The following is a 26,387-nucleotide window of genomic DNA, read 5'->3' as shown; positions in this document are numbered from 1 at the left end:
ATAATAATAATATCTATCTCACAGGATAGTTGTGAGGATCAAATGAAATAAAATATGTAAAGTACTTTGCAAACCTTAAAATGTTGGGGTTAACTCTGAAACTGTGTCTCCTTTAATCTATAAAATAATCATTCTGAAACTGTGTTCCCTTTGATCTGTAAAAAAAGGGAGATGCAGAGTCTAGAGAGTTTGGGAGGGGGCATACTTTCCAGAGGAGCCTTTTCTAAGGCAAATCATCCCCCATTGGCCTTTTGGGTAGCTGGATCCCCATTCAAGAAATTACAAATTCTGGGGGAAAAGCCTTCAAAGTGATCTCATTCAATTGGGAGATCTTGGTCTAATAATCAGCTCAGACTGCCCCCAGCCCCCAAGATTTGCTCATAAAATAGGTTCCTGTTAACATATTCTTTGCAAATCTCCTTATTTAGAGATTTCTCTGCTAAGAGAAAGCTTCTTAGTGAAAAATAAAACTTCCTTTTTTGCCACTGAGATTTCAGGTTCACAAATTCTTTCACTGTGGACCTGCACTTCCAAACAAAGAGGGGATTCCCACATCAATTCTCACACCTCAATTCTCTACCATTAGAACCACATCAAAATCACCACATGTATAATTAATTATTATTGGTAACAATCTGGATTAAGAACTTTAAATTCCATTAGAAATAGGTTCATTTACATGCCCAGTAAGATCAGGAGTGAAACAACATTGCCCACTATCACCATCATTATTCAATATTGTATTAGAAATGCTAGCTTTGGCAATAAGAGTTGAGAAAGAGATTAAAGGAATTAGATTAGGCAATAAGAAAACCAAATTATCACTCTTTGCAGATGATATGATGGTATACTTAGAGAACCCCAGAGATTCTACTAAAAAGCTATTAGAAATAATTCACAACTTTAGCAAATTGCAGGATACAAAATAAATCCACATAAATCCTCAGCATTTTTATACATCACCAACAAAATCCAACAGCAAGAGATACAAAGAGCAATTCCATTTAAAATAACTGTCAATAGCATAAAATATTTGGGAATCTATCTACCAAAGGAAAGTCAGGAATTGTATGAGCAAAATTACAAAACACTTTCCACACAAATGAAGTCAGACTTAAATAATTGGAAAAATATTAAATGCTCTTGGATAGGCTGAGCAAATATAATAAAAATGACAATACTCCCTAAACTAATGTATTTATTTAGTGTTATACCAATCAGATTCCCAAGAAACTATTTTAATGACCTAGAAAAAATAACAACAAAATTCATATGGAAGAACAAAAGGTCAAGAATTTCAAGGGAATTAATGAAAAAAAATCAAATGAAGGTGGCCTAGCTGTATCTGATCTAAAACTATATATATAAAGCAGCAGTCACCAAAACCATTTGGTATTGGCTAAGAAACAGACTAATTGATCAATGGAATAGGTTAGGTTCCACAGGACAAAATAGTCAACTATAGCAATCTAGTGTTTGACAAACCCGAAGATCACAACTTTTGGGATAAAAATTCACTATTTGACAAAAACTGCTGGGAAAACTGGAAATTAATATGTCAGAAATTAAGCATGGACCCACACTTAACACCATACACCAAGATAAGATCAAAATGGTTTCATGATTTAGGCATAAAGAACGAGATTATAAATAAATTAGAGGAACATAGGATAGTTTACCTCTTAGACTTGTGGAGGAGGAAGGAATTTGTGACCAAAGAAAAACTAGAAATGATTATTGATCACAATATAGAAAATTTTGATTAAATCAAATTAAAAAGCCTTTGTACAAACAAAACTAATGCAAACAAGATTAGAAGGGAAGCAACAAACTGGGAAAACATTTTTATAGTTAAAGGTTCTGATAAAGGCCTCATTTCCAAAATATATAGAGAATTGACTCTATAAGAAATCAAGCCATTCTCCAATTGATAAGTGGTCAAAGGATATGAACAGACAATTTTCAGATGATGAAATTGAAATTATTTCTATTCATATGAAAAGGTGTTCCAAATCATTGTAGATCAGAGGAATGCAAATTAAGACAACTCTGAGATACCACTACACATCTGTCAGATTGGCTAAGATGACAGGAAAAAATAATGATGAATGTTGGAGGGAATGCGGGAAAACTGGGACACTGATGCATTGTTGGTGGAGTTGTGAATGAATCCAACCATTCTGGAGAGCAATCTGGAATTATGCTTCAAAAGTTATCAAACTGTGCATACCCTTTGATCCAGCAGTGCTACTACTGGGCTTATCCCAAAGAAATACTAAAGAAGGGAAAGGGACCTGTATGTGCCTAAATGTTTGTTGCAGCCCTGTTTGTAGTGGCTAGAAACTAGAAATTAAATGGATGCCCATCAATTGAAGAATTGCTGGGTAAATTGTGGTATATGAATGTTATAGAATATTATTGTTCTGTAAGAAATGACCAGCAGGATGAATACAGAGAGGCTTGGAGAGACTTACATGAACTGATGCCAAGTGAAATGAGCAGAACTAGGAGATCATTATACACTTCAACAAAGATACTGTATGAGGATGTATTCTGATGGAAGTGGATATCTTCCACAAAGAGAAGATCTAATTCAGTTCCAATTGATCAATGATAGACAGAACCAGCTACACCCAGAGAAGGAACACTGGGAAATGAATGAGAACATTTGCATTTTCATTTTTCTTCCCAGGTTATTTTTACCTTATGAATCCAATTCTTCTTGTACAACAAGAGAATTGTATGATTCTGCACACATATATTATATCTAGGATATACTATAACATATTTAACATGTATGAGACTGCTGCCATTTAGGGGAGAGAGTGGAGGGAGGGAAGGGAAAAGTCGAAACAGAAGTGAGTGCAAGGGATAACGTTGTAAAAAATTACCCATGCATATGTTCTGTCAATAAAAAGTTATAATTTTTTTTAAAAAAAAAAAGAAAGAAATAGGTTCATTTATATTGAATGACACTTGAGGATACTACTTTCCTAAAACAATAATTTTTCATTAATCAGATTATTCACCTTTGGTCCAGGCAAGCCATCAGAACCAGGAAAACCACGATTGCCAGGAGAGCCCTGAAAATGAAAAAAGATCTTTCTGAATTTATTTTTTTCCTTCTAATTTGATATTTTTTAAAACCTTGATTTTATTCCAATATCAAAAATTTCTATATTTCTATAAAGCTCTAAAGAGCTGGAATCTAAAATTCTTTTAAAATCTTTTTTAAAAATCAAATAAATCATTGGATTCAGAAAAAGACATAAAATTTAGAAGCATTGCTGTCAAAAACTTTCTGAAATATACAGGGCTTTTAAACTTTTTATTAGAATAATTTTAAATCAACATTATAGTTCTAGAATTACTGTGTATCAGCATAAATATATTATTACATAATATAATAATATTTAATAATATACAATATGTTTATTGCATATATGATAATATGAAACATACTAAATAAGTATGTATAAAATATATATAATTTATAAATAATATGTACAAAGTATCTTCCCAAGTGCTTAAAAGGATTACTTATATCTTCCTTACCCTTTCTCCTACTGGACCTGGAGGACCAACAGTTCCTGGGTCTCCTCTAGGACCTCTTTTTCCCTCTTCACCAATTGGACCTATTGGACCCTGAATGCCATGTGGGCCCTATGGAAGACATAAAAAATCACATGTAAAACTGAGCTTTGGCGAATATGATTGTTTTAATGCAGTAAATACAATAAATCAATATATTACAAACTATGTTATGTTATTAAATTTTAGAGTTCATGAAGTATTTTCAACTCTTTCTGACATTTGATAGACTTTGAGCTGGTCCAAATTTTATCATAGTTAATCTATGCAATTCAAGAAAAGTAGCCAGTCTGATTTGAACTTCAAATATTTTTTGACTTACCGGTTCACCTTTTGGACCTGCTTCTCCTTTGAAGCCTGGCACTCCAGGATCTCCCTGAAATAAAAATCTTAATATTTAAAAGAAATCAAATGCACCAAACAACCCAAATGGATATATTTATAGTAGAACAAGAATCGAATTAAAATTATACCTCTCACTTATTTCCATTTAAATCAACAAGTATTTATATATTAAGCACCTATTATGTACAAAGTAGTATGCCAGGGATACAAAGATAAGAATATCCAAATACACCCCTAATCAAGTAGTTTACAATCTACTTTATCTTCTTTTTACATAATGGCTTTTTAGCTTTTCTGAAAATCATAGTTTGAAAGGGTTGCCTAGAAAACTGAAAAGTTAAGGCAATTTACTCCTTTTCATAAAGTGGTTTTACAGCAGCACCTGACTCCATCTTTTCTTGACTACAAGGCCAGCCTTCTCTTTAATAAGTCAAGCTGCTTCCCAAATAAGATATATGAATAATATTTTTTTTTAAATCCTGAAAGCTGGGAAGATTGAGTACACATAAAATTTAATACAATTTGGTGAAATACCCAATTATTTTCTCACAGCTTTTATATATATGAACTTGTTTTCTTTTGGTTTAAATTAAAAGTAATCATAACAACTATGAATAACATCCCTGATAATTATTTTAATCAATGGATTTGTTCATTCACATTAAAAATTATTAATTAACTATTTAGAGGCGTGTTTATAATGGGGGAATTTTAGTAATTCTACTGAACAATTTCTTGGGACAAAGCAAGAATGGATCCATAGTGTAGTTTTCTTTTTTGTGCTCTCTCATAAAATAATATCTTGTTTTACATTTGATGAAGCTTCTTTTCCTTCAATTTAGACAAATTAACAATATCAGTAATTCTCAGAAAATAGTGTAAAACAATAATAGTTGGAAAAACTTCTGATGGATGATCAAACTAACTAGATGACAGAATATATAAACTCAAAGAATTAAGAACTATACTAAAATTATAGTATTATATTTTAATATATATTTAATATACTCATTAAAATCAGGTTAAATTATATTTAAATGAGCACAAATGCTTAAAGGTATTAATCTCTACTAAAGCTGCTGAAGTATTTCTCATAAAACCAGTAGAGATAAAGAAATTATCTTTGCCTCAGTGAAAGTTATTTCTTTTGGAAATTAAATTGCTTATGATTCAAGGTAGACAACTTGTTGGAATAAACCATTTAAGCTATTTTAAGAAAAAGAAAAAAATGTCAGTAAACATGTCTCTAAAACATCCAAATATTAGGAGATTATAATTTTTTTTAATTTAGCTACCTATAAAATTGAATGAACATCATTGAAATGATATTATTTTTTAAATTTTACAAAGATATTTTAGTCATGTATTAAAGTAGGCTACATTATACTTACTAAATAAATGACTTTCTCAGAATGCAAAAATAGACACTGAAAATCAACTCTTCAATTTTTCATTTTACAGATATGAAAACCCTTGGTTTTCATTATTTATATTATTGTGATTTTATATAGTGAATTGAACCATGTTATACATTGTTTCTGTTAGCCTTCTTAGTTTCATGAACCATTAAGACGATAAATATTTCCAAACAACTTTACCGTTTGGCCTCGAATTCCAGGTTGACCTGTGCTGCCCTGAGGTCCTGGAGAACCAGGAGGTCCTGTAGAGCCAGGAGGACCTGAAGTACCTGGAGAACCCTATAAAAGCGAGACATGTTATAATAAGCAAAGTAAGAGAGAAGACTAAAGTTTTGCCATCAAAACAAAAACCTTGAGTTTAAATTTCATATGCATTTCACTTAAGAACTTACCGTTGGCCCTTTTGCACCAGGTGTGCCATCAGTTCCCACTGTTCCCTATTTTAAAAAAATTTCAAAATTACCTGAAAATCACTATGTCAATGGAAACACAAAAACGACTCTTAGAAAGTAAGGAAAGAGACAAAAATTAAAATACATTTACAAAAAAAATCATTTATGTCTAATTACTAGTACTCTTAATATTCAAAACTCCCAAAACTCCTCAAAACATGCTTTTCATTTTCTCTTTTAAATTTGATTATACTAAGATCAAAGAGGTTTTAGGAAAGAAATATTGAATTTATCCTTTATTTTAAAAAAATCAAACTTCAAAATATACTACTCTGTTCAATGGGTTACAATATTGTTCCTTAAAAACTTACAGGGAGGCCCTGAGATCCAACTGGTCCTGGAGGTCCTGTTTCACCTCTCTGTCCCTGAGGACCTTCAGGTCCACGTGCTCCAGTGGGACCTGCTTCACCCTATTGAGATATATGAAAGATTAGCAGACCAAATATTCTATATAGGCAGGAAGTAAAGAAGATAATAGAAGTTTAAAGTGCAAATCCAAAGTAAAGGCACCACACTGAAATCAACACAATCTGCATCTATACCTGATGCGATTATTTAGCAATACATGATAGGTCAGGGATTGGCTTTTGTTTCCTTGGTTTGCCTAGAATGCCTGTTGTCTTTCATTCAATGAAGCATCCATTGTAGGTGTTTATCTTAGAGGATCATAAATGCCCTATGCTTTCTTCTTTCAAAGCTGTGGTTCATGCTATTCTCTCTACCTATAATTTTTCAAATTTCAACTTGTCAAATTTCTGCTTCTCTTAAAGAACTATCTCAAACACCACCTCCTCATAAAGACTTCTTTAATTCTGCTCTCACTCTACTCCTAAATGAATGAGTAGAGTAATCCTCTAATTAGATAAGAACTTTCCATTTTCTGAACTATCATGATAATTTTTTTTTAATTTGTTGTATGCATTTTAATTTTAATTTCTCTTCTGGATATTTGTGTACAATACTTCTCGCATCTATAAATTTCTTGAAAGTAAGGGCACTGTCCAATTGATAAATGGTCGAAGGATATGAACAATTTTCAGATGATGAAATTGAAACTCTTTCTAGTCAGATGAAAAGGTGCTCCAAATAATTGTTGATCAGAGGAATGAAAATTAAGACAACTCTGAGATACCACTACACCCCTGTCAGATTGGCTAAAATGACAGGCAAAGATAATGACGGATGTTGGAGGGGATGTGGGAAAACTGGGACACTGATGCATTGTTGGAGGAGTTGTGAATGGATCCAACTATTCTGGAGAGCAATTTGGAACTATGCTCAAAAAGTTATCAAACTGTGCATACTCTTTGATCCAGCAGTGTTACTACTGGGTTTATATCCCAAAGAGATATTAAAGGAGGAAAAGGGACCGATATGTATAAAAATGTTTGTGGCAGTCCTTTTTGTAGTGGCTAGAAACTGGAAATTAGAGGGATGCCCATCAATTGGAGAATGGCTGAATAAATTGTGGTATATGAATGGTATGGAATATTACGGTTCTATAAGAAATGACCATATGATGTTCAGTTCTGATGGACATGGCTCTCTTCAGCAATGAGAGGATCCAAATCAGTTCCAATTGATCTGTAATGAACAGAACCAGCTATACCCAGAGAAAGAACACTGGGAAATGAATATGGGCCACAACATAACATTTCCACTCTTTCTGTTATTGTTTGCTTGTATTTTTGTTTTTTCCTCCCAGTTTATTTTTACCTTCTTTCTAAACCCGATCTTTCTTGTGCAACAAGATAATTATATAAATATGCATACATATATTGTATTTAACACATACTTTAATATATTTAACATGTATGGGACTACCTGCCATCTAGGGGAGGGGGTGGAGGTAAGAAGGGGAAAAGTTGAAACAGAAGGTTTTGCAAGGGTCAATGTTGAAAAATTACCCATGAATATGTTTTATATATAAAAAGCTATAATAAAAAAATTTTAAAAAGAAAGTAAGGGCACTGTCTTTTATGTCCTACAGTAACCATGATAAAATTTTACAAATTATACAGTAATCAGGCTTTTTTTATTCGTTTGCTTTAAAAATGAATAAATTAATGAATACCATATGTCCCTAATGGGCATATTCTCAGTGCTAGAATTTAGCCAAATTTTTATTTATGCATGTACATCTTCATATTCTACATTGTAAAACACTGGAGAACTGAATTTGTATTAAATCGTATGCAAGGGGAATTATTTAAGCTGCTCTCCCTGTAGCCAAATCTTTACCAAAGGATTAAGGTATCTATGAAGCAGTTCCTTAGCAGAAAAACAATATAATTGGATATAATGCAGTATACATATGAGCATCCATTTTTTGCAGAGCACTAAATAAAGTGCTAAATAAAAAAAGCTAAATAAAGCTCTAAAAGACTTTCAAGGTTGTGTTAAATTATAATTCCTGCCCTAAAGAGTTTATAATCTTGTTAAGAGTATCCAAAGAGCATTATATAAATATACATACTTGCATATACATACCTAAACATACAATTTAAAATATTTTTTCTCAAAAATTCTACAGCACTTTATCTAAAGCTTTACTTGACAATTATAACACTCTCCCTTGTTATAGACATATGATTACCCTCAACACAAGGATGAAATAAATATATTACAGCCTTGAATCTAAGTGAACTGTTTTTATATCCTTTGTGCATGATAAAGTCCTTTGTATGTATCCAATCCATAGAAAGTGCTTTCTGAAATTAAATGGAAAGGTTCAAGCCAAGGGTGAAGTCAAAAACTAACTGAGTTGTATGCAACCAGTAAATAAAGCATTTATTAAGCATCTACTATATGCTGCATGTTCTTCTAGATGTTTGGAATATAAACTTAATCCCTATTGTCAAGGATCTTACATGCTAATATATCTGAACAGAAGACTGTGCATGGCTGAAGAGAGCCATGTCCATCATGTATGTATATGTATATATACATATATATGTACATATGTATTCGATATATATGCATGTGTTTTAAGTGTGGGTATGGATGTATATGTGTGCATATACATCCATATATACATTTACAGAATAAAGAGAACAAATGCAAATAAATAACAAGCTAATTTAATACTAGCTAGAGGGGAAAGGAAATACAAGTTGGAGTAGAGCTCAGGAAAGGCTTTGGAGAAGGTGGTATCTTAGCTTGACCTTAAAGGAAAAGATGTATTCTGTGAAGCAAAGGGCAAAGAAGAAATATATTCAAGAGAGATGGACAATACAAAGGAATGGAGATGGGAGATAGACGTACATTATATGCAACAGAACAAAGATTGGATCAAAAAATACTTTTTAAAATATTATTTTCCAAAAAGGCTCAGATAAATATTGAAAAAAAAGCATTAAAAGATAAATAGAATGATTTATATTTCTTATCCATGAGGCAGATTCACTGGAATTTCTTAAGTGGGGGTGGTTTTTAGTAGTCATATCTTTACATAAAGAAAATGACTTTGGCAGATATGTTGGATAAGGGAGTGGATGAGAAAAATCTAAAAGCAGGGAGATCAATTAGGAAAACAATGCAATAGACTACATGAGGGACACTAAGATATTGAAATCAAAATGGTATCTGTATAAGTAGAGATGAGTCAGACAAAAGAGATTTTCATGTAGATAAAAATGTTTGTTAATTGATTAGCTATATAAGATGAGGAAAAGTAATGATAACATTGAGGTTATAAGCCTGAGAAGCAGGAAGGAAAGAAAGGAAGGCAATAAATTCAGCAGAAATAACAGTATTTGAAAGAAGTTCATTTGGAGAGCAAGATATTAAGTTCTACTTTGGATATATTGACTTTGAAATGTATCCAGAACATTCAGTTTCAAATATCCAGTAGGTACTCAGTAATGTGACTTGAAGTTCCAGGGAGAGATAGAGATTTATTAGTCATCTGCATAGGAATAATAATTAAATCCTTAGGGATTATCCATGTCAAAGGGCATGATATAGATAATTAGCTAGCAAGAAGACTATGAAGGAGGTGTCAGAAAGGTAAGGAAAAAAACAGAAGAATTATATTCTTCTTATTATATTATAAATATTATTTATATTTTTTTCCAAGAGGAGAGAATTGAAGAGAAGTTGGTTGAGTGTCAGTGTGGCAGATTGAATAATTGGGATGAAAGCTGAAAAAAATAAAATTATATTTTACAATTAACAATTAAGGGATCATTGGTCACTTTGGAGGTAAGAGTTTTAGTAAAGTAATGAATGAACTGAAAAGCTAGATTGAAAAAGACTGAGAAGTAGTACTGGTAATGGAAAAAGAGTGTAGAAAGCTATTCTAGGATACTGAAAGAGTAAGCTAGGAAAGAAATAAGAGGATAGCTTCAAATATGTGATGCCTAATGAAGTTTTTTGTTATTTTTTTTTTTTTTTTGAGATTGGGAGGAGTTGGTCATGTCAGAATGTTATAAAGAAGGAATCCATTAGTAGAAAGACTTGAATAATGGGGCGGTTGATTGAAGATCCTAATCTGATGAAAGAAAAGAGGAAGGCACTTGTAGAGGGCCTAATCTAGGCAGAGAAAAATCTTACCTCATTCTCAGTCATGTGACTAAGAATGTATGGCAGAGAAATCCAGGATTGGAATTTAATAAGGAAAGAGTGGGTAGGTCAAGGAAGTTAGGGACTGTTTGTTAGGGATTAATTCTTCAAGCAGGTATTGGAACTAAATAATTAGCAGCAGAGGACCAATGCAGAGATGCACAAAGGCATACCAGATGCAGAATTAGGTCATGACTCACTAGTAAGTAAGGAGGATTCCTTGGATCTGATCCAGTTTTTTATTTATTTAAAATTTTGAATAAATATTTAGGATCATCATAGGGCTTTCGAGGACATTTCTTATTTCAAATAAGAATGGCTACATTTAACCAATTTTTCTCAAAAACTTAATTTTTTTTCTCAAAGAACTTAATTTTATCTTTCTTTAAATTTTACTTTACATTTGACAAATTAATTTTAAAAGTAAAAAGTGGATTTAGAAAATATCTCATATTCTTAAAAGACCCCATGACTTGGCATTTTTTGCTTGCTAAATTCTCTCCTTCTCTACTAAATCCTTATTTTAACCTGTCCCATCATTGCAAGCAACTGGATGTGTTTCTAGGTTCTTGAATAGGTAGGTAGATAAATGATTGATAGATAGATAGATAAATAGATAGATAGATAGATAGATAGATAGATAGATAGATAGATGAAAGAAAGAAAGGAAGGAAGAAGGAAAGAAGGAAGGAAGGAAGGAAGGAAGGAAAGAAGGAAGGAAGGAAGGAAGGAAAGAAGGAAGGAAGGAAGGAAGGAAGGAAGGAAGGAAGAAGGAAGGAAGGAAGGAAGGAAGGAAGGAAGGAAGGAAGGAAGGAACAATCAAGTTGAAAGTGTGGCTCCAAAAGTGAACTCTATTACTAAGGACTAACCTAAGTTTCACAAGATTTTTAAAAACATTATGGCATGCAGATGAAGAATTTTTGTTGCTGTTGGACACAATTTATAAAAATTCCCAAGCCATGGAGAATTTGGAATACATGTTAGGGAAGGATACATCCATGTTTATCAAATCACAAATATTTTTCATAGTATTGAAGAAACAACCCTAAAGTTTATGCTTCAATCCTTAAAAGGGAAAATACCTTTAATCTTTCACACATACATAATTGAACTTGTATCATATAAGTAAATGAACATTCATAGAAGCATACATATATATGTGTGTATATATATAACACATTCCTTCACATATATTAAACATAATATATAAATATATATCTATTACATGTTAATTCATGTATATGTACTTCTATCTACACACATATATACATGTATATTATATGTATGAGTATGCATATGCACCATATAAATGTGTTGTGCATATATATTTGTAATATTTGGGCTAGCTTTCTGGAGTCCTCCAGAAGGTTCTTGGTCTCAGCAGGTTAGTCACCAGGAAGATGGAGAAGGATAGAGTCCAAAGTCTTTATTGTCTCCTTCACAGTCTGTCTTCTTCACAGTCTATGTCTGTCATAATCTGACTCAGTCTCCTCCAGCAGTCTGACAGTCTGCCAGCCTCACTGAGACTAGTCTCAGTCTGAGTCTGACTTTGTCCCCACTTCTCTCAGCCCTTAAATACCCTCTTACAATTACATCATTACAGTATACTGAGGATAAGCCAGTCTAGAGTGATTATATCATTATATCAAACTAGAATGATTATATTATATCAAGCTAAAGTGATTTTATCATTATATCATACTAGATATCTGTGAACTAGAGAACCATTATATCATCAATTCCATTAAGTTAACACCTTGTTCTACAGAATTCTGGCCCTCTACATATATTGAAACAGAGAAATTTTGGAAATATAGATTGGCTTTGTTTAGGTCCAGTCCTGAAAATTCCATCTATCAATGCAAATTTGTATCTTATCTTTTATTTATAGCTCAGTCCTCTAAAGCAACCTCTACTAGTATAATCTTCTCTTGACACACATTTTTTAAAGTATTTGGCAAACTGTCATAATCAAAGAAGTTTTTCTTTAAATTCATTCTTATGAATGTGGATGTAAATTGCATGTATTTACAAAAGCAGGCTTTTATGTGCGCAAGTAGGGGGCCCCCTGTAGATAATGTAATGTATTGCTAAAGAAAAACTAGGTATGTAGAGATAATCCCACTGTGCTATTACTCAAAAAACCAAGTGTTGCAGCTGTTTTCTGATTATATTTACTGAGTTCAACATCTTAAAATCCTTTTGGGCCATAATCCGTGTGTATATCATCCAAACTAATGGGAGAAATGAATAAATAATGAGTCACAACAAATGGAAATCATTCTCAAGGAACATTTTAATCCATGCCCACTTATAGAGCCAAGTCTCCTCCTTTGTATACTTAGTTTTTTTTTGTTTTTGTTTTTTTTTAAATTAAGGCCATTAAATATGGGTGGGTAGGGAGAGAAAAAGCCAGTCTTGCATGAGAAAACAATTTCTTGGCAAATTTAAATTGATTTAAAATTCCCATTTTTAAGGTCACTGTGCTCTTTATTAATACCAGGCACAGTAACAAGTACATATTTCCAATTCAAATTAAAATTGATATTCCATTCAACTGTCTCAACTGTCTGAAGTATAATCCAAATTCATCAGATGAGCTGATACCACATAACGTAGATTAATAGCTATAGAATTACAAAGTCATAATCTACTCCCCCTTAATTATATTTATCTTTATTCAATTCCTTTTTCTCTACTTATGCAGCAACACAGTGGCCAATGAAGATGTTGTAGATTCTTTCTTTAGAAGTTATCCCATATTATTAATAAAATGAGAAATTTCCTTTTAGAGTAAACCCATCATAAAGAACTATATAGTTAAAAATCTTCTAACCTTCATTCCAGGATTTCCTGGAAATCCAGCAGAGCCAGTTATCCCAAGTGGACCCTAAAAAAAAAAAAAAACTGATTAATCATTTACATAGTTATTATATGTTGTTATTCATGCTTTTAAGCATCTTTTTGTGGACTTTGACACATTGTTAATATATAACAATTAATTTTCTTGCTTTCTATCTTAAACTTACTTCTCATGTATAATATACAACTTCCATTTCTATAATGATACTTAAGAAGGAATTAAAACATACTAAAAAAGAAATTAAGGATTATGGCAATATAGTTTTCTAGTTGAAACCCTGTTATTTGTAACAATATTAAGGAAAGAAAATCATTAATCACAAGTCAAAGTATTTAAAAATAGAATCTCAATGTCAAATGTTTGCTCTAAAAATCTCAACTAAGCATTAGGTAACAAAGTTGATATCAATTGCTAATTTTTCCAAAGTTATGGTGCACTTATAATTTGAATATCATATTGAGAATAGAGTTCAAATCACTAGATAACTGTTGTCAATATGATTATCTGGGTATTTCAAACATGTAACTTGGGGAACTGATTAGCTCAGTTAACTTCAATTTTATATTGGATAATATAGGGACAATAGCTGATATTTGGATGACAATTTAAGGCTCATGATATACAGAGATGATTCTAGAATTAGAAATAGAGCTCAATCTAAAATAAGAAGAGGTATATTTTCAAATACTAAATCCTACCTCTGACATCCAACCATGTGACCATGAGCAAGTTGTTAACTCTTCTAAACTTTTTATTTCCTCTATCCTTAAAATTGTTATGGGAATAAAATAAGTCAAATGAGAAGGTAAATAGATAGACCTGAAGATAGAGAGACAGAGAGAGAGATCTCTTCTCAATTCATATCTTTAAATACAATCTAAAATCTTCTATTCAAAGAGTGAATTAGTGTTTGAAGGAAAGAATAACATGAACAATATGTTGTTCTTTAGACACCTTGAATTTTATCTGACAGCACTGAAGTAAATAAAAAAGTTTTAGGTCATGCATGTCTTTGTTCCTTCCATTTTATTTCCTCTTATCAGAAGCAGCAAAGAATGAGAATTAATTATCATGTAATTAGACTCAAATACTGTCATATTCTAGACTTAGTATACATAAAAAGTAATTTAGTATATATTATATATTTTAAAGTATCTAAATAGTGGCACATAATGGTCATGAATATTCACTGTAATGTTCTTAAAGATTTTCTTTCTTTAGTATTATATTGACATAGCATGCTTTTTTGTGCAGCTCGATACAATCACATTACTGTGAAAAAATGTTTTCTGTAATTAAACTTATGCTCACTGAGTCAACAAGAACAATCTGTTTCATAAACTATTCATTTAGAACATTTCTGCTAATGACCTTAAGCTCAATTGTTACAGTATTATCACAATAGTTGTTGAAATGTATTTATTAAAAGCTATATCTTGGTTTAGTGAGTTAGATAGACAAATGTTATATATATGGCTTTTCATTTCAAGGAAGACTTCAACATGCATGTAGCACTTTAGCTAACATTTTTCATCAGATAAAAAATTTTCTCTCTTATTCCTATGTTATAATTAACCCTGATTCATAAGATAATATGAGAAAGAAAAAAACTCTTGTGTTTAATTAAATATCTTACAGAAAAACAAGAACTACCCATGAATACCTTTTCATTTTACCAATCTAGATGTGATATGTATCCATAAAGCAATATGAATGTAGTTTAACTTTCCATATCTGGAATAACTGGGATTATTTATGGGGTATGTGTGATATGGGTATGTATGTATGTATATATGTGTGTGTGTGTGTGTGTGTGTGTATCTATATACAAATCTAAATAGATAACTGCAAACATGTGTATTTGCAGAAAATTTATATTTATACACCTATATGTATGCATAAAAATAAGTGTATAGTTGTGTTTGGGTATATATATATATATATATATATATATATATACACAAAAAAAAACCAAAACACTTAGTATTCTCCACCATTCATATGAGGAAGAATTGGAGAGATATCTTGGTGTATAACCAAACTTCATAAGACCTCTCCATTTTATATAAAATTTTTCTGTTTTTTAGATAGGTGATCTGGAAGTAAGAAACAAAGGTCATTTATGTAAGTTAAATTATATAGAGAAATGCAACAAATAAACCATATTTCTGGGGAAGGAAAAACTTGAGAATGAGACTACATTGCAAAAGGAATGATAATCATTTCAAAACAAGAAAGTCTTAAGAGGAAGAGTAGGTGGGGAGAAAAGAAAGATAATAGAGCTAACATAAGGCATGAAAGACACAGTGGTGGAATTAGTTTCTGTGCACTTGGGAGAGAAGTCTTAGGAGGGAAAAATTCACATAATCTCAAAATAATAATATAAAATGGCTCCAAAGGAAAATGCCAACTACAGAAATCACCCAAGTATCCTTATTGGTGACCTATTAAATCAAAGCAGTCAGTTTCTTGGGTTAGTTTCTTGAGAGTCTTCTGATCTGCAGACATCTAAACCTTGCCTAGGAATTTATTAATAGTTATTAATTAGTTAAGGAATTAGTTTACAAGAACATATTTTATAAGAGAAAGAAAATTCCAAGGTGTTTGGTGGTTTGTCAGGGGACTATGAAACTCTCTGCTTAAACTATAAACAGAGTTGTTGTGAGTTAAAAGAAACAGTGGCTACAAAGCATTTTACAAACCTGAAAATGCAGTTGTTGTTATTATTATCTTACAATCATCAATATATCATCTGATAATGACTTCACTTACTGAACTCAAGAAATATTTGTTAAACAATACTGGGGTGAACTGGCATATATCTAACAAGTCACCTTGAGAAAGTAGATAATCAATGTATACATACTCATAACTTTTATTTGCATTATTAACAATTTCTTAAATCTAAATAATTAATGGATTAGTCCTGATATGGAGTTAAGTGCCAGTTTCTAAAATATAAATGGTTACACTGAAAAATTAACAATTGGCTTACCAACCTGAGCTGGCTCAGGCATATTTCTGGCTTTGAATCTAATTCTCCTAATAGAAATAATAGCTTCTTCCCTCAAAGAATAAAATACAAATATATTTTACTGACATTTAATTATAATGTAAAGAATCTCCATAAAAAATCATGAGATTCTTTTTCATTTTAATAATTACAGATGATAATTTTTAGAACAATATGAAGTTCCCTAGAGAATATCAAAATAGTATATTTTCAATACTAGAAAGGAGAACCACAAAGAAGGAAATGGAGAGAAATTATAGCTCACCATTGGTCCAGGTTTTCCAGGCATTCCATGAGCACCACGTTGTCCCTAAGTAAGGATAATATATAGTAAAAAAAAAAAAAAAAGATTATATCCTCTGTGGTAAGAGATACCTGACATTCACACATTTTCTTTATAATTTTCACATATATGATTATTTTCCCTTAAAGAATAAAGATTTAATTTTGCTGAAAATAATATGAATAAAAATCAAATTCTAATCTCAGAGATTTAATATACATAAAATTCATTGGTGTTATGCTAAGAATGACTATAATTATACTTGTAATATTAATGAAGAATAGTTAAAGACTGAGAAAAAGAAAAAGAAAAAAGAATTTAATAATTCTTTATATTTTAGCATAAGTCTTTCTACTCAGTAAGCTCAAAAGCCTCAATAAACATGGATTCCTCATTCTTCTTAATATCCAGATTAACTCAGGCAATTTAAGGTCCTTTTTATACAGATTGAATAATTTAAGGGGAAAAATTGTATTCTCTCAAGGGCATCTAAGTGATAAAGCCAATTCTAATTGTGCAATTTTCTTTTAACAGACCATCCTGGCTTTATATATTATTAAATTTTCCTGTTCATTTTTAAGAACAGAGAAATAACTTCATATTAAGTTCATAACAATAATCTGAGAATTTGTATAAATAGTTAAAATATACTTTTTGAAAAAATATAAGACATTGTGAAGGTACATCTCTTGCATCCTAAAAGACTTGTATGAACACTTAATCCTTCCTAAAGAAAGTCAGTTGTAGAAACTCCATGAATTGTATATATTCAAAGGTTTGGGAAATTGGTCCAAAAAATGACTGGAATCAAACCTCAACTCTCAAACTGAACTTAATTTTACCTATGGCATACTTATTAAGGGCAAAATCTTTCACAGAACCACCACATTTCTTTAATTCCTGGATGATTCACACTGTTTCTTAAGCCCCATGTGAAAATGAAAGATGATCTGTTTATGGCTAACATTCATTGGGATTTGCATTTAGATTTTAGCTCTTATGTAATATTTGGACTAATTCTTAATTGGTATGAGTAGACTGATGAGTAAAATCTCAGACATATACTAGCTTTGTGACTTTTTGTGATGCTTATCCTCTTTGTTTCAGTTTCTTCATTTCTAAAATAGGAATAATAAAAACGCAAACCTGCCAGGATTTTTATGATGATCAAATAAAATAATAACTGTAAAGTATTTTTTAACATGTAAGTAAGCACTATATAAATGTTCATTGTTATTGTTGTTATTATTATTATTATTTTTAATTTGGTCTAAGAACAAATCAAGAATCTAAGATAACAAATTCCGAAATAGATGTGTATCAAAGATGCAAGATTTTTAAAAATAGAATCATAATTTTAGAAGTATAAGAGACTTTGGAAGCCACATAGTTCAATTTACTCATTTCACATGAGCAATGAAATTAAAAAATGAGACCCAAAGTGTCATCCCTGAATCTAAATCTAGCACACTTTCTTTTCATACTTGGCTAGAAACGGTTGTCACTACACTGTGCAAAGTTGACCTCCTTTTTAAAAAAAAATCAAGTCTATTCCAAAACTTTTAAAATAAAAATATGCAGTTCAATACAATTCAAATACCAATATATCATTCAAAGAAGGATAAAATCACAAATTATTGAAATAATTTCTGAATATGGTAGGCCACAATGGAATTTTTAAAATAATTCCAAATTGTTGTCTCTTGTAGCATTGTAAAGAAAAGCACAATCAACCAATTAACTGCATTTTTGTTTCATTGAAAACAAATTTTATTCTTGAAATTATTCATCATTTAATCAGATTTTCTACTAATATAATTAACTTGCATCATAAAAACTGTCTTCATGGAACTTCAGGGAAATTTTCTCACCAACTTCATCTTATGAAGTTAGGAAGAAAAAGAGATGAAAGACCTAAAGGATTCCCTGATTTGAAACCCGCTTTTCCTCTACAGCACAGGTCTTATACTCAACTGATGACAGCACTTAAGAAATTATAAATGATATCTGGGCAATTTCTGGCCATTAAAGGAATCATACTTGTTTATATCTGTACTACACATTTCTCTAGAATCATTTTCTTTAGTCATTTACCCAGTAAATTATTGATCTTCATTTTCAATTACCATATTAAAAAAAAAAAACCTGAGGCCCACTTTGATTTACAAATACACATATATATGTACACGTGCGTGTATGTGCATACATACACATGTGTATAGGCATAACTACATATGTGCTTTATATATTAAATATATGATATATAAATGCACATATAATATATGTTACACATTTTATGTATATATTGATTGGTTGGTTGTTGTCCTTTGTTCTTGAAGAGGACTAAAGTAATATCACTATGATACAGTCATGTTACAGTATGTTTGACTGTGAATGATCAAACCAGTATTATTTCAAAATGCTCTGCCAAGGTTGGGCACAAATAGTTCTTATGAACATTTGAGGTAGAATTGAAGTAGTTCAGAAGCTACATGAGATACACAAAATTAGTGTATCTCATGTATCTTCTGAGCTATTTCAATTCTACTTTGTTCATCTCTGATGTGGACACACCATGTCCTAATGCCAGTATCTCCTATGTTGGGCAATCAATTCTGAAGTTCTTAAGAGAGATCTTTAGAGTGTTCTAGTATCACTTTATCTGCCTACCATGTGAGCACTTGCCATGTATGAGTTCACCATAAAACAGTCTTTTGGGGAATTATACATTTGGCATTCAAACAACAGAGTTGTGCTTTCCTCATTAATATTTGAATGCTGGACAGTTTACTTCAAGAAAACAAATATGTGTGTGTGTGTGTGTGTGTGTGTATACATATATATATATATATATATATATATATATATATACACATATATATACACTTATGTGCATATGTTATGCATTATAAAATCAAACTGGGTCTCAGGGTTTTTTAATATGCGTGTGTCTGTCTGCATGCATGTATGTAAACATGAGAGATACACATTCTATTAAAGGAAAAGTTATAATAAATAAATACGGAAAGTATGTAAACACTTTTAAAGAAATACAGAAATACTTACAGGAGAACCTTGTGGACCAAGTCTCCCTCTCTCTCCTGGCATTCCTCTGGGACCCTATCAATTTTTTTAAAAAGAAGTAATTATGTCTTATTTCAATGTCATTTCAAAAAATAAAATTTGATAAAATACCTCAACCATAAAAAGATCTAATTACAGTAGTGAAAATTATAGACTCATACAATTCTAGAGCTAAAAGAGAACTTACATATTAACAAGTCTAGTCCCCTAATTTTAAATTCGTGATTATCAATCTTTATTTTTTATATTTTATAGCATGATCATTAATTAAAGGCTTTTTTTCACCAACCATAGATTTAGTTCAATACTTCCAGTTCCCCCTCTCTATGATAATCTTAAAAAGCAATCATGTATAAATGCATGGTACCCTCCTGTATTCAGTACTTAGAAAAGGTATCCTGATAGACTTAATTTATTCAGGAGTATAAAGGTCATCTTTACAACATCTAGAGAATTACTAGTTTGCATTGATCACTTTTTTTTACATATACTCCTAAATGCAAACATATATTACAAGGATGTAAAATGATACCCACCATAGGACCCATTGCACCCATAGCACCTGTGGGGCCAGCTTCACCCTAAAAGAAAAATAGGAAAGTTACAACATTATGAAAAGGCTATGGTTGATGCTATTACCTGGGCAAACCACATGGTACATTTTCAATGCCAGCTATAGAATTTATTTTCTTTAGAATTCAAAAGAATTGTATTTCTTTAAATTCAAAGGAAATTTGATTCCTGAAATATTTGTCAGTTTAAAGTGAAGTTGGAAAATTTAACCAAGATTGTGAAAACATAACACAAAGATACCTTAACTTAAAAATATGGATTGAAGCTGTAATTTCTTCCAGGTGGCCACCTTATCCGAAATATACATGGTAAGATATGTCAGTGGCAAGACTTAAACCCAGATGGTTTCTTTGCTCACTATACCCATAATGTCTTTCTTCATTAACTTGCTAGGAAAGGGGGAAAAGCTAATAACTTCCTGATTAATAGTTTAACGAAGGCTATACTACACACAACTATGACCATCAGAAATTTAATAGCTTAATAAGTATTAGAATAGCAAAGGCAATAAAACATAAAGCCCTATTGTCTGCTCAATTCTATATACTAAAAACAGTACACACTTGAAAAATAATCTCTTCCTTCCCTGTTACTTAACTGGAAGGAAGAACAATCATAGAAAACGTAAAGGTAGAAAGGAGGCTTAGAAGTGGGACAAGATATGCTGCCAAAATAACCACATCTAATACCTTAGTTTTCCTATATATATATATATATTCCTAAATTCATAACTGTTGATTCAACAAGACCATAAAATTTAGGCAGATAACCAGTTGCTCTATCACATAACAGGTGAAACAATGTACTTAGCTCTAACCATCTCTAGCAGTCATGCTAGGAAAATTACCTTTGCCCCTGTAGCTCCAATTTCTCCTTTAGGGCCTTCAAGACCTTTGTGTCCCTGAATAAAAAAAAAAAAAATCTTTAATATATATGTGGATCTAAATTACTTTTGGAAAAGATTAAAAAAAAAGTAAGGAATCTTAAATGTTTTTTTCACAAATTACAGAATATGAGTATTTCTTAAAAGGAAATTCTTTTTAAATATTTCTATTTTCATGCAAAAATTTCTATATTAATCATGTTGCAAAAAAATCAAGAAAAAAGTAAAAAACAATGTTTCAATTTGCATTCAGAGTTCAACAATCTATTCTCTTGAGGTAGATAACATTTTTCCTCCTAAGTAGACACACACATATACACATAGTTGTAATAATCCTTTCTACTAATTTGCAAACTCCATAAAGGTATGGAGTATGTCTTAACTATCTCTGTATTCCCCAATGTCTAATACATACAGAAGGAGAAATAAATGAGTATTGATTCAGTGAATAAATGATGGCTATATTACAACTTACTTTACATAATCTTTACTAATCATGGATCTTCTCTGAGAGCTCTAGCAAGACTCTATAAGTTTAGTACTCTCAAGAATTTTGATTTTTGAAAGAGGATTCAATGAAAAGTCATAGTAACTTCAGTGACCCTGGAGTAATAACAAAACTAAAGCTAACTAAAGACAATTTTGATATTAGTGAATTCTCCTTTCTCTCTTATATACACCCAATTGAGTAAAGTATATCACATTACCAAAAAAAAAAAAAAAGGAGAACAAATTTACACTTACCCTGTGTCCCTTTAGACCAGGAAAACCTGGTGCACCAGGAAAGCCACGTGCCCCCTAGAAATAATGAAATAGAGAGGTAGGCAAGGAAGGAGAAAGAAATGAAGGTAGGAAAGGAAAAAAAAAAGTTAGGAATAGGTAAACATTGTCAAATACATTTTAAAGTAAGTCTCTGCTACAGTAATACAAATAAGATATCAATAACACATTTCATTAACCAAAATATCCCCATAGGATTATTATATTAGCATGGGAGGTAATAATAATCTGTTGGAAATGGAAATCTAAATTTGTGATATAAAATATTAAAAATTACTCATTTTCCAACATTTCAAAAATGATAACAATGATACCACTGTAATTATTAACTATAAGACATCATGAAAATAAACAAAACTTATTGGAATTAATGTTTAAAAGAAATATTATTAAACTTTGAAAAACAAAATAGCAGAATTTTTAAAATTTTGAAATGCTATAAACCTTCTGGATAGTCCTGATTTGTTTATTTCTCATGCAAATCTGTATTTCTATGAAGGAAAAATGTATACTTCTGGGTCATGTTTGTATCCTCTTATTTTCTTAATAGTAAGAAGAAAGAAGAGATCAGGATGATTAGAGGAATGATGATAGAAAAAAAAAGATTTAGGAAATTGATGATTTAATAATCTTTTTATTATATTTATATACATATTTTGTATTATCTCTGTGAAAAATACATATACATTTCTAAGTTTCAAATCAGTGGGAAAAAAGAGTGGAAAATGAAAGAGAGAGCATGAATTTACAATAAGTTTAGAAATAAAACCACCTAATACTTTGCATGATTGGGGGAAAATCTTCTTATCTCAGCAAATATAACAAAGTTATGATTTCTCCATCATATTACCTGGAATTTCCTTAATGATTTTCATCTTTTTATGCCTCAATAGAATGTAAGCTTTTTAGAGCAGGTATTGTTACATTCTTTGCTTTTTCATAACTAATTATCATACCTATTTGCATATTATGGCAGTTTTTACTTATTAGTTGAACTTGATTTGGCTGATGATAATAGAAATAGGAAAATGCTAACCAAAATGTTTAAAGATTTTTTCATATATACTTTAAACTTTCTCCTGGAACAGTATTTTCTTTTTTTATAGAAACCAATTTGGTGGTAAATTGATTGTTTAGGTTCCTCTCATTCTATAGATTCATTTTGAGTATAATTATTAACTTTCAATAGAAATTTTCCAACTTAATCAGCTTAAGAAGGTGAAAGAAATGATTCTCCATGCTACCTGCAGAAGAAAAATCTTTGATTACAAAGACCCAATCTTTTTTAATACAATATTGTATGTAGCCATACTATAAACACCAGAAAAAATAGATAAGACAATGTTTTTCACCACCATACAGGAGAGGTAGGAGAGGCAAATTTGATTAAATGACAATGTACTGGATTTGGAGTTTATATATAAGGTTTTAAATCTTTGCCCAGATATTTACTAGCTGGGTGACCATGGAAGTTGTTTGTATTAATAATCTCATTGACTAGGTATGAAGAAAGAACTGTGCATATGTTAAAGTGGTATATAATACTGAGTTTTCATGTCCAGTGATACAATTCTCTAGTTACCCTTCTATAGAGCTATCCAGAAGAATTCTTTTTACGTTTGAAACAGAATACTTCAAGGTCTTCTTTCTGCATTCTCCCCTCTTGGGAAAAAAAAAATCTCCTTCCCTTCCATACTAACCTAGTCCTTTAATAAATCTTCTTCTTGTCTTCACAGAGAATTATAGAGCTGAATGTCTCAGCATTACCAGTTAACCTGTCCAATTTTATGCTCTTAATGAGAAATTCTCATTACATTAGGGGATTCCATATTCCCTAACATAGCAGGAAAATGTAACAGATGTACAAGCTTTAACAAAAAGTTCTCATTCCAATTTGACCCAAGACTGTCATCATCCCCCAAACACAATCTGTTCTTTTGCACTCATGGCGTGCATGTGTAATATGCTGACGATGCACATTCCCCCCCCTCTACTAGAGCCACACAGTGGATGAGTTAAAGAATGTGCTCTAAAGGAAGGATGAAGACCTTTAAAAGACTTTAATCCTTTTACTCTTTGAAATGTCCATCTGTGCATGTGATTAAGCACTGTATTTACATTCATGGCTGGCCTGAAGTTTTGTTTAGGAATTTGGGGGAATGGCAGGGGATAGATGAGGGATGGCCAGGAGGATATTGAGGGAAGGAAGGGGGAAGCTAGAAAACTAGTTTTATAGTTGTAGTTGACACAATAATTAAAGCACAGAGGAATCTTCATATATAAAAACAAAGGCAATGTTTAGCTTTGAATCTTAGTAGTTTTCATATAATAAATTTAGGCAAAAAATGAAGTTTTAAGGACATAGTGCCTAAGATCCCATCCAACTATAAAATTCTATGTTTTGCTTTGTTATATTAGGTCATAATAAGATTCAATAAATTATAAAAATGCTCCCAACACTATTTCATAGATTGGAAATACCAACTATTTTGTGGATAGGCAGGGTAGATGTGGTTTTCTGTATGTTTTGTTTTTGTTTTTAAAATTTTTATTTTGAAGTACCTTCATGCAATTTCTATACAGCAGAAAAAACTTACCGGAGATCCTGAAAATCCTACTTCACCAGGATTTCCATTTCTACCTGGTTCACCCTTTGCATTAAAAAAAAAAAATTAAATTAAAATAATTTCTCCTCATTGAATAGATACTAAATATTTTGCATGCAAATAAAATGTCTCCTTGGAAAGATGAGTGTCCTATTTTTTACAATCTTCATGTAAAAATATGATTTAGTGAAATATTGGCTGTCTTTTTTCTGGTGACACAAAGAATGTAAAGAACTACTATAACTACTTCGTAGCTGTGATTACATTTATTTTGATTTCATGAATTTCATAATAATTTTATCTTAAAATGCTATATTTGTAGCATTTTAAGTCTCTCTTCCTAGAAAAGACTCAAAAAGCCTCCCTTATTACAAAGGGAGATAGCAGATCTCTAAGGTTCACAATTATATCATTATATTGTGGCATAGCCAAAAACAGAATGAGAACTTATTCTCCAACCTAGACTGTTACACTTCGAAGCTGGTTATATCTTTGATTTAATTCACAATTTTATTGCATAAATCAATATCTTCATCATTAGTAAACCTTATATTTGCTGTATTGGTGCAGAGTTCAAAATGAAATGTTGAGAACTTTAGTATCTCACTTGAAAGTTCATGAATTGTTAAAAGTCTGAAGAAATTGTGTGCCTGTCCAACAGAAAAAAGTTACATCTGTTCTTCTTGTGTCTATGACATACAGAGATAAAAGAATATGGTAATAGACTTTGAAAATGCATCACCCTGAAATTACCAGCAAGACTATATTTATAAGATTTAGATTGAACTAAGTCAAGAGAAAAATAAGAAAATAATGAAAATTCTCATCTAACATTCTATTTCATTCCATTTCAAAGTTACTAAACTAATGATCCAAATTCATCTTACATCTTCACCAGGTTTTCCAGGAGGTCCCTCTGGACCACGGGCACCAACTGGACCCTGACAAAAAAAAATATAAAATGTCAATAAAAGAAATTTTTAAAACATCCTTGAGAAATATACATTTTGATATTACATTCCAGTAATATCAAAGATAATTACTTGCATTATTAATATTCAGAATCTCTTGTTGCAATCCTTAGATAATATACATTATGACTGAGTACAAAAGAAACTGTTAAACTGAAGTGTTTAGCAATGACCAATGATGCCATTCAAAATACTTTAGTCATAAGCAAAAACAGAGAAAGAGTACAGGCACATTCCAAATGCATGTAAGTCCTTCAAATTTCAGTGTTAATGGCATGCTACATTACAGAGAGGATTTGTTGTATTTATAAAACATTATACATTTCTAATGTGTTTGTGTAACTGGCTATATATGCTTACTTGACATTACCATTGGGCCTGGTTCACCAGGTTCACCTGGAGGGCCTGCAGGACCAACACCACCCTAAAATTAAAAGATAAACAGAAAAACAAATGAGATACCAAAAACAATGTTAACATTTTGTCCTATCCAAGAGCAATGAAGTTCAAATGGTTCTACATAAAGTATTTCCCATATAAGAAGTAAAAATATATTTGATTTATCCAAAAATGATTTTTTAAAAATCAGTTACATCATATAGTATGTTATATAAACATTTAAAAAAACTAAATGAAATTTGGTCATACCATATAAGCAATTACATTTTTATCACAATAATTTTATGGTTTGTAAAAGTCAATATGACTTACTTGTTTTCCTTGCAAACCTTGAGGCCCCCTTGGTCCCACTGGACCCTATAATAAACAAAAAGTAATATTCCATTATTCTTTATAACAACTGTCAAATATATAAGCAATCTCCAGCTTAAGGTGGAAAGAATAAGACTTTGTCAATGATTATGGCAACTTAACACTTCCTTTGTGGGCAGTGAAATTAAAGGGAGAAAGGCAGAATTAAATTAGCAAGAAACAAAAGCCGAGGGCCAAGAATTTAGGAGATG

General features: G+C 31.2%; 1 protein-coding gene across 1 annotated transcript in view; it reads right to left on the bottom strand.

The window, feature by feature from the left end:
• Positions 1-26,387, bottom strand: part of COL5A2 (collagen type V alpha 2 chain) — a 196,607-nt gene that overhangs the window by 47,083 nt on the left and 123,137 nt on the right. The window contains exons 9-24 of the mRNA XM_051986039.1: positions 26,137-26,181; positions 25,796-25,849; positions 25,342-25,395; positions 24,446-24,499; positions 21,813-21,866; positions 21,033-21,086; positions 20,149-20,193; positions 19,595-19,648; positions 16,511-16,555; positions 13,206-13,259; positions 6,118-6,216; positions 5,747-5,791; positions 5,535-5,633; positions 3,914-3,967; positions 3,556-3,663; positions 3,030-3,083 (exon numbers count right to left, since the gene is read on the bottom strand). Coding sequence (XP_051841999.1) covers positions 3,030-3,083; positions 3,556-3,663; positions 3,914-3,967; positions 5,535-5,633; positions 5,747-5,791; positions 6,118-6,216; positions 13,206-13,259; positions 16,511-16,555; positions 19,595-19,648; positions 20,149-20,193; positions 21,033-21,086; positions 21,813-21,866; positions 24,446-24,499; positions 25,342-25,395; positions 25,796-25,849; positions 26,137-26,181 — 972 coding nt within the window. The remainder of the gene's footprint in view (positions 1-3,029; positions 3,084-3,555; positions 3,664-3,913; positions 3,968-5,534; positions 5,634-5,746; positions 5,792-6,117; positions 6,217-13,205; positions 13,260-16,510; positions 16,556-19,594; positions 19,649-20,148; positions 20,194-21,032; positions 21,087-21,812; positions 21,867-24,445; positions 24,500-25,341; positions 25,396-25,795; positions 25,850-26,136; positions 26,182-26,387) is intronic.

Source organism: Antechinus flavipes, chromosome 3, assembly GCF_016432865.1.
Source record: "Antechinus flavipes isolate AdamAnt ecotype Samford, QLD, Australia chromosome 3, AdamAnt_v2, whole genome shotgun sequence".
Classification (NCBI taxonomy): domain Eukaryota; kingdom Metazoa; phylum Chordata; class Mammalia; order Dasyuromorphia; family Dasyuridae; genus Antechinus; species Antechinus flavipes.
The sequence above is the reverse complement of the archived record's forward strand: the minus strand, read 5'-3'. Positions and strand labels throughout refer to the sequence as shown.